This window comes from Anguilla anguilla, chromosome 9 (assembly GCF_013347855.1).
Source record: "Anguilla anguilla isolate fAngAng1 chromosome 9, fAngAng1.pri, whole genome shotgun sequence".
Taxonomy (NCBI): Eukaryota; Metazoa; Chordata; class Actinopteri; order Anguilliformes; family Anguillidae; genus Anguilla; species Anguilla anguilla.
The window spans coordinates 25,618,776-25,631,391 of record NC_049209.1 but is presented as its reverse complement, the minus strand read 5'-3'; the positions used below and the strand labels follow the sequence as shown (position 1 = coordinate 25,631,391).

Genomic DNA, 12,616 nt, shown 5'->3' with positions numbered 1-12,616 from the left:
TAATTTAGTTTCATGATTCACTGAACTGTTTAATCCTTGTCTATAATGAACTGAATTTAATCCCAGCATACTGATCAGCGTTCATTTAACTGCAACTACCATGCCTAGCCAGCAGAAGGCGCTCTTGTCATCAAACACGTTTTTCCATTTGACCAGAGAGTCTTTGATGACGTACACATTTTGCAATTCATTGATTTTACTGTACTGTGTGAGCTGGTTGCTGTAATGGATCATTGTACAACTTCTGCACACACACTTTTAAATACAGTCCTTATTTTGTGGTTATGTACGCGAGCATTTGGAACTGAACTAGGCTTCGTGACTTGCGGATCTGTCGTCAAACTACTAAATGTTAGACACAATGTGAGATTACATTCTCACGATGTCCGGTATGGTTCTGGTAAGTGCAAATTCAAATAACAGCTTTTACAGTGATCAGTCAAATTGCAGATTAACTGAACTCTATGTTAGCTACTATCTTTCGCCTTCTATTTTGATATGATGGGTAGCTAAATGAGATAGATGAGCTTTATGACATTCCAGCATTGGGTTTACTTGACGCTGAACTAGCTAGCAAGATAGCTATACAACTTGTTCGTTAGCACAATTTGCTAACGATAGTTGATCTCCCATCTAGCCTTCAACTACTTGTCTTCCCTATTAAAAATTGAGTGGCATGTGTTAATAAGCGAGCAAATTATTGCACCAGCTAGCAAAATAGTCTAATACACAGTCCCTTGTTTTACGCTATTTTATCAAAGTTCGTAAAGTTAGTTGTTACTCTTTATAACTTAAATCTATTCATTCCACCTGTTGGCTTTCATAAGACGAAGAAGAAAATCCGTTTTGTATGTTATTGTCAGGTAGCGGTCAGCAGTCGGTGACAGGAGTGACAACGGTGGAGGACAGCAACAGCTACTGGAGCGTTCGAGGCACAAGTACTGCCGTTTGCCAGCGCGGGACACCGGTCAGATGCGGCCAGACCATTAGACTCACTCACGTCAACACCGGCCGCAATCTGCACAGCCACTATTTCGCCTCACCGCTCTCCTCCAACCAGGTGTGGACGTTTTGACGTATATGCGTGTTTCTATCAGTATGGACTGTAATAACCCCTTTGCAGTGCAATTATGTTATTTGTTTTATGTGCTTTGGGATTTCCTTGACTTCTGTGTGAGAATGTCCCACTGTAGATTTTGAGGGGTGACTGGGAGTCCAAGGTGGATGATAGGACTGTGCTGTAAGAGGACAGCAGCTCGGTGGTAGAGTGCAGCTGGGGCTCAGGGATAGGGTGGGAATAGAGGACATTAGTGAGGTCCGTAGCACCGATGATGTTTGTGTTCATGTATGTCATGGAGCACTGCAGGTGGCTAGAGGTGGAGGTAACAGGATGAAGGAATGGGGATGGGGCTTGAATGGGGAGGTGGTCAACAATGTGAAGATTGAGCCTACAGAGATTGGTGGGGGTGATTAACTCCAGAGAACACTCATGGTCAAGTGTATGGCCTTTGTTATGGGTGGGAAGTTAACATGCTGGGAGATATTGTGGCATTCTAGCAAAGACAGGAACTCTTTGGAGAGGGTGTTGTTGGCATCTTCATGGATGTTAAAATCCCCACGAGGAGGATGGATGGGTTCAGGCTAAGCAGATCAGACAGTTAAATACATGAGCCTCTTTTCCACTGTAGGGCCAAACGGTTACCAGGGGCGCTCTGTGCCGTTCCGCGGTGCTCAGGACTCGTGGGAACGGTTACCGTTTCTGTTTCCATCTGTCGGGCTGCTAAAACCAGGACTAGGAAGTATCTAAGAAAAACTAGTGACGACAGCAAGTGATGCTGTGTATCAGCGATGGCGTCCCGTTGTGTATGTAATAAATATGCGCCAGTTGTTGTCGTCGCTCCCCATTCTGTTTTGTTTTTGTTATGTTCTGTTTTGTTGGTTGACGATATGGACAAGGATTCTGTGTATTTTGTTCGGTTTTTGATTTTTCTTTTTAGCGTATCCTCCACTGACCATGACACAGTTCCGGGCATTTTTATTTATATTAGGTTCTCTACCGACCTAGCTTACGAAAGAGGACATGAAGAGACCAGATGCAGAGTCACAAAACTGACGTAATGTGAAACCAATCAGTGAATGCCTATGTAATTAAGCCCGCCCACCCAAATGGTTCTGCTGCACTGAGCACGGTTGACTAACCGTGCTGAGAAAATCATGCTGGGCAGGGTTTGTAAGCGTTCCGTGGCAAGACGTTTCCAGGTGGAAACACCATTGGAACCGTTCCTCTCCGTGCTCAGAACCGTTCGGCCCTACAGTGGAAAAGAGGCTATGGAGTGTCTGGGGGGTGGTAGACCAGGATGGCTAGCATGGGTTGGGGGGCTGGTCATTTTAAAAGCATTCAAAAGATGTAACAGCAGAGAGCCAGACTGCCTTAACCTTAAAACAAGCATGGTGGAGAACGGCAGACCAGGCCCAGTGGGTACTTTGCTATGCTAACATGTTAACATACCCAGTAGGTGCTTAGCTATGCTAACACATTACCAGACTCAGTAGATACTTTACTATGCTAACACATTAACATGCCCGGAAGATACTTAGCTGTGCCAACACATTACTAGATCCAGTAGGGAGTAGTCAGTCTCCAACTCTACATTCGTGGTTCATGATGTGAATATTTATGATTGGATAGTAGCGTAGTTATGCATTTTCTTCATCAAGTTATTTTGATTGTTCATAAAGACACAGCCAAGACTCTGTGTTTGATAATTTAAGATAAGTAAGAGGAGTTGGGCCTGAATGAAAAAAGAGTCAGTGTATTCACCACAAAACTTTAAAGACAGTTTAACAGCTACAAAGTGCAGTGCTTGGATAGAGATAATACATTTTTAATAACATTTGTCTGTATCCTTCAGTAGTTAATAGAATACAATCTTAAACTAATTGTAATCATCAATCCTTACTTTCTGGAGTGTTCATTTGGTTGTTCTTGTACAGTCACACAGAGGACATTTTATGACCGGAGGAATTGTGATGTCAGGACGGAGTGATAATAAAATACTAATTGATCCTGGCAGTCGGGCACTCCATAGTCTCCAGCAATCATTTGGTGTGCTACTGATATTGGAGTGCATTCACATTTACCAACCGCATCTGAACACTCATTCCTTATTGCACTAACACAGTGTTCTCAGAAGCCAGTGTTTTATGGTGCTTTGGTAATTAGCATTGAGGTGATGTTTTTATGCTGTATTTAATGGGCAATAAAGTATTGGAATTCATGTGGTATCACTGTAAAGCACTTCTTCTAAATGATGATGATGAGGAGAATTTAGTTACCTGTATGTCCCTACGTGACTTTAAGGCTTGCATTTGTTGTGCTTGTGCCGCAGGAAGTGAGCGCGTTTGGGGAGGAGGGCGAGGGGGACTCCCTGGATGAGTGGACAGTGCTGTGCGGGGGGGCCGTGTGGGAGCGGGAGGAGTCGGTGAGGTTCCAGCACACTGCCACCGATGGGCTCCTTTCAGTCACGGGTGAGCAGTACGGCCGACCCATCCACGGGCAGCGCGAGGTGCACGCCATGCTCACCGCCAACCAGCACAACTACTGGAGAGCCATGGAGGGGGTCTTCATGAAGCCCAGCGAGGCCCCCGGTACCAGGGACAACGGCAGCCCCCTCCACACCGAGTTTTGACCCTCAGCACCTCCCTCCTCCTTGCTCTCGCCAATGCTACGCACAAGTGCCACAGGGTCTGGGTTGTGTGGACAGTGAAGAGCCATGACCTGAGCAAAAAAGCAAAAAACACAAGTATGTGAGTGAGAACTGACAAATCTCACTGGCAATTCAATCAGTGAGTTCATTCAACCCTGCCGCCATGCTGTGTCTGTTTACCATACTACGAATGTAGAATGTAGGCAGTTGGTTTCCATACACTATAGAGTCAAGGTCTTGAACTGGTAGCAGCAACCAGATCTCAAAACTTTATGTGTGTGTGTGTGTTTGTGTGAATGTGTGTTTGTGTGTGTGTGTGAGTGAGTGTGAGTATTGCACGACTGCTCCATTATATTATACAGGCCCTGAATTCATTATGTGCATTTGTTGACAAAAATGATGGATATATAGTTTTCCTTTTTTGTCATCAGATGCCCATTATGAATTCTGGGTCTGAATTCTGTGCAGTTGCAAAAATGATGAAGTTGCATAAATCTTGTTTATAAAGGTTAGGGCTCTCCATCTCCTGTGAAACAAGTTCCCCGAGTACCTTGGTTATTAGATTTACAAACACGATGGTTCATTTATATTCTTCAGACCCGGGGCCATTGTACAAACTTACTCATTGGACTTTAAGCCACTGCATTAAACTGCCTTGATATTCTGTTATGGTAACTCACTTGGTTCACAGCTGAATTTGCATTTGAAAAAATGAACCACCATACCTGATAAATCCCATATTGTTCGTCTGCTGTTGTAGATGTTGACTTGCTAAGAATTAAAGGCTGTCAGGGTACAGTTAAGCAGTGGTTCATAGTATGTATGAATGAACCTTTTAAAGAAAATGTTAAAACTAGGACCTACATTCAGGCAGTGTACCCTGAGCATGTATTTCTTCTATGTAATGTAATCCATTGTTTTTCATGTTAACAGTGCGCATGCACTTTTACACAATCATTTGTTTGGCTGGTTGAGCAGAAAGTTGATTTGTCAGTCAGTCCCTATTACCTTTAATTTACCATAAATATTTCTTATTTTCTGTTACATACTTTTGAAATTCATCAATACATTTTGGCCTGAATTCAATCAACATTTGTCCTTAAATTTAACTTACAAGTAAATACAAATGAAATGTGTATTGTCTTCACAAACTTCATTTTGATGATTCCTGAACTTGCCAATCTGTGAAAAAAAGCATGAACTCTCTTTTAATTGTGAGGCGAATGTTGATTAATTGTTGATTTAATATTTTTTTATGCAATGCAACTGCTTGTCTTGTCATAGAAAAGTATGGCTGGTCTAGCAGGTCAGAAATCTCTGAGTCAGTTGTATGCAACAGGTCCCAGTGTTAGGAAAAACAGTTTCAGTATGAAAATGATGAAAAATGTAAGTTGAGTGATTATGATGATGTCTATGAGCTCAATGTGTTCTACCCTTATTTTTTATTCTAAGACACATCTTCATTTCAGTGTTTTAAACTTTCTAGCAATCCATCTTTCCAGGTACAATGTTTTTTTTTTGCAGTTACACTCCTGCACAGTGATTATTAATTTGTCACAATGAAAGAAAGCCATTCAAATCCAGTTCTTTAAGTTCAGTGTTAACAGTATCAGTATTGTCAATTGACACCTACATGCAGCCTTTCCAATTGTCATGTCAAAGCTCTGGAAAACATGCAGTATTTTTATTTCATTTTTAATCTCACTGTATGTGTTACTACAAAGCTGGTTTCGTGTTTGTGATGCAATATTTTCACTTGGTTTGTATGTGAAACAAATGTAAGAGATACCTCAAATAAACAACGTGTCATGCTCTCTGAATGTCTGTTATTTATTAAAGCCCAGTTTAGCCAAAGGCCTAAAAGAAATATTATTTTTTTTGAAAATCCTAACCTAGTGCTCCCAATTGATTTAAAAAGATTTCAGAGAGAGGAGGAACAGGAAATAAACCATCTCTGTCTTAACCATAATCACACAGCAGTTCAAGGGGAGACAGAAAGATTTAGTCAACCAACTAGAAATTGGGAATGATCTGGCCAAATTTGTCAAAACCATTACAGGGTGAGAATTTCCCCCAGATCTTACATGACCAGGATAAAGGCCTCTGCATGCTTCATTCAAACTGCTGATCAGAACGTCGGAGAGCCTCAGAAAGCTCCTTTCCGATGTTCGGGGTGGGGGGTGGGGGGGTGCGTAAGTCAGGACTTTGACTCCTATCAGATTGTGAACGGGACAGACCAGTCCTACACACTTCTCCAGCACTGTACTCAGCTGTGCCCCTTATTGACTCCTCATCTCCTCGTAACCACCTTCAACAGCAGCCTCATTTTGTTTTGATCAGAGGCCTCTACATCTAAACCCAGCCTGGTTGAGTTTCTGAGGTTACTTAGTCCTAGTTTTTAATCAGAATGTAAGATATGTATTCTACTGCATAATGAGTCATGGCCAAAGGACTCATAACTGATATTGGCAGGTTCAAGATAAGTTAACATTCCCTGATATGCGGTTCCCTTGTGCAAACTGCAGCATTTTGGCCTTACATCACATTTACAAATGTCAAAAGAACGTTTCCAAGCAAGGAAACTATGAAAAAAGGCGTAGCGTAGTTCACTTAAATTAGAGATATGAACTGTCTTTTCTAATAAGAGGCATGACCACTCACAAAACCACTTCAAAACCGACCACCATTATTTATGTAAAATATATATTTTTCCTGACATTTCTGTTATGGCCAGGTTTTTTGTGAGCAATTTTAAATTACCAGAGATCTGGGCAGGGAAAAACAAAGTTGTATAAATCAAATATATAGGCTGCAAAATATTACATATTATATGGCTGATAGCTAAGTGTGCTACAGCCATAAAATTGTATTGATGGCAGAACTGGCTCTGTACAAATTCACCATCCTCTTATGAACAAAATATCAAGAAAATAAGACCAAAATCAATATCAGTCTCTGTCAATGGCATACAGAATGTCCTTTAAACTTAGGTATAATAGTAAATCTTCATTTTAATTGTCACATTTTCATATTTACTTTTTAAGCTTATGGAAATAGTACTTGACCATATCAACTTGTTCTGTCTCTTTAAAATTCATTGTGCACGTAATAAAAAGGTACTTCAATTGTGATACCAAAGCAATATTACACTTTGTTTTGGTACTTTTAGGCAATATTACAAAAACACAAATACACAGTTTACTAAAAATGTTTTATTGCATAAATGATTTCCATTATTTTTTTGTACAGATGTAAATATTTACAGCTTATTTCAGCCATTTATTTTTAGAACACTATTAATATATTCTTGCTTAATGTCTACACATTATCTGCATGCCAAGTTTCCTTAAATTTTGTGTGCATTTTGTAAATATATGTATAGACTATGTACATGTTTATACAAGCTCATAATTTATGCCCATGCTACTGATAATTAAGAATATTAATTACTATTAAAAAATTCCCATACCTAATCAACTTATATAAATCAAATTTCTGTGCATTTCAGTTGTAGTGGCCAAAATGGTGCTGCAAGCTTGGTTGTCCAATTACAAATTTTACTATAATGAGAAAAAGTTCCAATAAAACACCATAATTAAAACTCAATCATAACATTCAAACATAAGCTACATCCTCCGATATGCACATTTTCATCAATGGCATCAAGAAAGTAGATAGCAATTTAAAATGACTGATCAGACCAAACATCTGCTTTGGCTAAGACCAGTAGGTTTGTACTGAATAACATTTCCATCAGAGGAATGAGAAACAAATTAAGATACAACTTAGAAAGGACTCTTAAGAAGAAGAAGAAGAAGGGTGGAAGAAAAATAAGAAAAAGAAGAATATATTGACGTAATAATGACTTTTCATTGGGTTTAAAATACTATTTTTACATTTTCAAATCCTTAATCAGATGGTATAACTGGCTCAGTGGTATAACTACTTTAGGGATCTGTATAACGAATTTAAAAGAGTACATTATTCATCTTTAATTTCAGTATATTACACATATAATATTTAATATCTTCACCAGAGAGGGCAAATGTATATAACAGGAATTATGTAACTACATTTTTGTCCTCTCAATTAATTATCTAAATGAAAATTAACATTCTGATTTCACAGTTACATTTTGTGTGTATTGGAGACAAAAAAGTGGTTCAATCCAAACAGAAAGGGGTCTGGTTTTCTTTTTCATCAAACATTGCACAACACACACACACAGTAAAATGTTCTGTGTTAAATCAACTCTTACAGAATACATAAGGTCCCAACTGGACACACGTATTCTGTTACTGTTGAACTGTCACTGCACATTTCACTCTGCATTTTTTTAGTGTTTTTTCTTTTTTTTTAACCAGAAATTAACAAAATAAAAAAGTGACAAAAATAAGTGTCATTAAAATTAAAGCCGGTATTCCTTTTTTTTGGAATAACAATTGCTTGGATTGAACCACCAACGACACGAAACATTCCAACATTACAAACATTCATTGTAATTCATGAAATGGGCACCAGATGGACCTGTCGTTCAACCACACACTTTCTCAGCTTGGTGGTTCTCCACCACCAAACAGATTATCCTGTACAAGGTTGACTATGCCCTTCAAACAACATACTGTTTTGTTACAGACACTATTAGAAGATATAATACTGTGTGATATTTATTGTTTGTGGCATTAGTATCCCTGCAGTATTCTATGGCTTGTCTCAGAAGGTGCAAGTGGATGCAGTGTACTGGCCTTGTCTGGCCCTCAACCCACCTGGCATCTCTGATTCTGTCTCAGCAGAATGCAACAATGCGCTAACAATGATCATTATCATGCACATACACACTGTCATCAGCTAGACTTGAGACAGCTAGTATATTCTAAGGCAGGGATTCTCAAACTCGGTCATGGGGAACCCCAGGTTTATATTGGTTTTTGTTACAACCACAATTGCACCACTGACACAGAAATAGCTGTGCATTCCACAAAGACTACATGTCCCAAGCTAACATCCCAAGACTTTTTAAATACACTAATTCTTTCGTGTTCTGTAAAGTGCTTCGTGGCACACGATTGCTTTAGAAAGAGGTTACATTTTTCAACTGATTAAATTATAAGCTGACAGGTGAAATTAGTAGGATGCTAACTGCTGAAAGTGTGGACGGCTGCTCACTGAAAAATAAGATTCCAAATGCAAAGTACATGAACATATCTGTGTTATGTTAGTAAGTTTAAGAAAAATGACAAAGAACTTAAACACGTTTAAGACAGCCTTAATTGATCGAGAGGTTGGCAGTAACAAAAACCAGCACACACTGTGGTCCCGCAGGACTGAATCTCAGAACCGCCGGTCTAGGGTGTATTTACAGTGTTCCATTTATTAACATGCAATAAATATAAACAGTCCTCAGAAAACCTGAGGTGGTTAAAATGTGTACGTTAGCACAAGAGTTCATACAGGAGTTCGGAAGTACCCTCTGATAAAGCAGATAGAGGTCACCTGCTCCAGCACACTAGTGTGGACCTGCTCCCACCAGGAAAAAGATGCAAATCAAGCCATCTGAGCACGAGTTCTGGGTCTGTATATGACATACAGGCCGGTTTCCTTCGATTAGATCCACTTCCTCAGTACCCAGTTGTGTCCATGGGAACTAGCAGTGATTGTGTTCTGCTCTCTGATAAGGCTTGCATAAGGCCTCCACACCCATAGATGGCTCATTACCATTTGATTATGCCAGTGAGGAGTGCACTGCAGGTGACGAGGAAGATTAGCAACAACTCAGGAGCCCGTGTTTGCATATTTGCAAACTTTCAAACATGAACACTAGAGAATGTCTGGGCTTCTATTAATGGGGAAATTAGACATTTTACACAATAAAAATTGTAATACACAAAATCAGGGCAGATATTTATTTGAATAAATAGTGTACTCCTATTGTCAAAAATGTACTTTAAAGAGATGAAATGTCATCTTGTTGTCTGGGAACATGGAGGATTACAAAAGAGACCGAATAAACACAAAAAACAACACTATCAAAGAAACCGGGGAAGTATTTCATAAAGCAGGATTAAGGTGTTAGCCAGCTAACTTTTGTAAATACTTCGAAACTAATGTGGGCTTTTGTATAATTAGATTTCAACCCACTGAAAATTTCCAGCCATGAGCCAGATAACTCCTTAAATCCTAAATAGTGAAATGCTCCCCCCCCCGGTGATTATGAAACAAGCCTCTGTGAGTGGCCGTATTACAGGCGTCATTGGTCAAGGTGTCAGGAAGGTGCAACCTCACATACAGGTAAGCAGGGGTGTTTATTAAATGGCTATAGATGTGGATCGAGTGTGAAACAGACAGTGAGATGTGTACACTGCTGTGACAGCCACTGTCAGACACAATTAGGACTTGTCTGAGGTAATTTCATCGCCACAGGAAACCAAAGCTTCCTCTCTGACTGAAGCTGCTTGTGAGTTATACCCACAGACACAGTCCGGTAGGTCAAAACGCCCCAGACAGTTACATTACAGCTAATACGAAGAGACCGTACGACCTATGCTTTGCGACCAATAAGCATGCCGTCTGGTCCTGAGTCATTCTAAATTACACATGCGTATCACAAAACCACAATGAACTGTCAGCCCCTTTTTGACTCAGCCCCCTGCCCCGTTTTTGAATGGCCTGCCCCCCAACAGTGATTTAATGCTGGTATCTACGCATTAGGTACAGAAGAAGGGGAGACAACCCCTGGAATATAAAACACATCCACTGTTCACAAGAAATAAATACACATCAGACTTATAATAACTGTGAGGTCTAAAAACAGATAATATGACCGAAACTGTCGAGCGAAACCCCTGATCACCACAGACACGCACAGACACAAACACACACACACACACAGACACACTATATATATATATATATATATATATATATATATATATAATAAACTCAGCAAGAAGCACACGAATGAGTCCCATTTCACGTTCCTTTCCCCATCGTGTCCACTTGATGGTAAAAAATCCCAAAAGTTAATGAAGAGAGAGATCCTACATGGATACACCATTCCTCAGCAGATTTGAAACCAGTCGCCAGTGAGGGTTCCAAATCAGCAGCCCGTTTGAGGATGCGGTCCCAGAGTTTCACATGAAAACGACCGCCAGAGGAGAGACAGTTTAGAACTCCTGTACTTTATTGCATCATGGGAACCAGTACGGTCAAGGCGAAAGTCAGCCCTTTAATGTCCCTGCCAGGAACATGAAGAGGTGTCCCCAAATGGAGACCCCTGGCTGGCTTCAGTTTTGCTGGACATTAGCATGTTTCTCACTTGGAAAAAAACATCCTAAAATCTTTTTTCTTCTTTTTACTAAGCGAGGTGTTTGTTCTCTGTTGTTGTTCCGAAGTATTTTTGAGGAGAATTTACTTTGCCCATTGACATGTTCCACCCCATCCCACCCGCTTCCCCCCTCTCCTTGCTCACAGTGGGTGTGGCTATTCCATGCCATTGCGCAGCATCTGATTGGCCGCAATGAGCATGACACTGATGATGAAGGCCATGGCGAAAGCGCAGATCAGGCTCTTGCGCACACACGTCTGCCGGTTCTTCTTTTTGGAATGGACTGCAGTTTAAAACAAAAACAAAGAGAAAACAGCACATTAGTACGACAAGCACTAACAAGCAATACCCAAAAAGACAAATGGTTTATACAGCATAATGTGAGCAGACTCTAAATTCCTCACAGAGAGTCGAGTCAAAGAGCACCACATTGCATTTTGATGAGATAGAATGCAAATATGAACCCTAAGCCGCACTGGTGAAACATTAGACATAGGAGACTCACAATCGGGCTAATAAAAACTTTTCCTTAGCGGAGAGATACATTTTTAAAAATTTAGGCAGCAAATATTGTCCTGTTCAGGTAAGCAGCAGTGGGGGAAAGGCAGTGTAACTATAGCGAGCTCATTGTATTTAGCATACCCACCCTGTGTCCCAGCTTCAGATGACTGCCTGCCTGCACAATGGACCCATGGAAACCAGTGCTTACAGAGCCAAAATGGCTTCCATAGCTTCATTAAGGATCAGTCTGAGCATCGGTTCCATGCCACTGAATTGTTTTTTGGCTCAGTCGATGTCCAGTTCTGTTGCTGTTCTGTGGTTTCACGGGGCCTGAATCCCATGCGATACCCTGCCACTCTGGTGTGTGAGGGACTGAGGGGATGGTAAATGAAGACGGCTGGAGTCGACCTGCCGTGACCCCTCGCTCAGTAATCACACGCCTCGCCGTGCTTCTTTCCTCCCTGAGAGACTAAGTCCTTTCTGTGTCTCTCTCTGCTCATTCATTCCGCCCGTGGTTATTTTCTGTTTCTATAGAGATGGCAAGCTTCCTTCTCCCAACCTCCACTGCCCCCCAAAACTCTTGACTTCAACCATGTAAAAGAAAAAGTCTAAGCACCAAAAATATATACATAAAACATGCAATTCATGCTGAGCTACACAGTGGATCAAATAGCCACCTCCACCGAAGGTCATTGACGTTTTGCTTTGAGGTTCGTTCTGGGGTGAGTCACACCACGGATTAAACAGCTTGGATAGCACCCAGTTTGAATGTGGGACTAATGCACCCGGTGACAGGAGGCACCTTTATGTTACGTGTGACACTTTTCCTGTGCAATTATGGCGCAGCAAACAATAGGTAACATCACGTTAGTAAACAGTAATGCACTTTGCTACATTCTGGGTAACCACTATTGATCCTCGGACCATTCCTCATACACTCACTGGCCACTTCATTAGGTACACCTGTTCAACTGCAAACTGCACCCGTTAACGCAAATATCTAATCAGCCAATCACGTGGCAGCGTGACACTCAATGCATTTAGGCATGTAGACATGGTCAAGACGATCTGCTGAAGTTCAAAC

The 12,616-nt window shown here is 40.8% G+C and overlaps 2 protein-coding genes across 4 annotated transcripts in view; one reads left to right on the top strand and one right to left on the bottom strand.

Annotated features, from left to right (window-relative positions):
- The first annotated feature begins 140 nt into the window (after nt 1-140).
- Nucleotides 141-5,527, top strand: sdf2 (stromal cell-derived factor 2). Its single transcript, XM_035434172.1, has 3 exons — nt 141-400; nt 864-1,060; nt 3,390-5,527. Exons 1-3 carry the CDS (start codon nt 226-228, stop codon nt 3,687-3,689), a joined length of 672 nt encoding a protein of 223 aa, XP_035290063.1. The 5' UTR covers nt 141-225; the 3' UTR covers nt 3,690-5,527.
- A 1,381-nt stretch (nt 5,528-6,908) lies between these two features.
- The window catches only part of caln2 (calneuron 2), a 54,169-nt gene continuing 48,461 nt past the window's right edge, over nt 6,909-12,616 (bottom strand). For all 3 annotated transcript variants that reach the window (XM_035435008.1, XM_035435007.1, XM_035435006.1), the window contains exon 6: nt 6,909-11,314. In XM_035435008.1, coding sequence (XP_035290899.1) covers nt 11,187-11,314 — 128 coding nt within the window. In that variant the 3' untranslated portion in view covers nt 6,909-11,186. The remainder of the gene's footprint in view (nt 11,315-12,616) is intronic.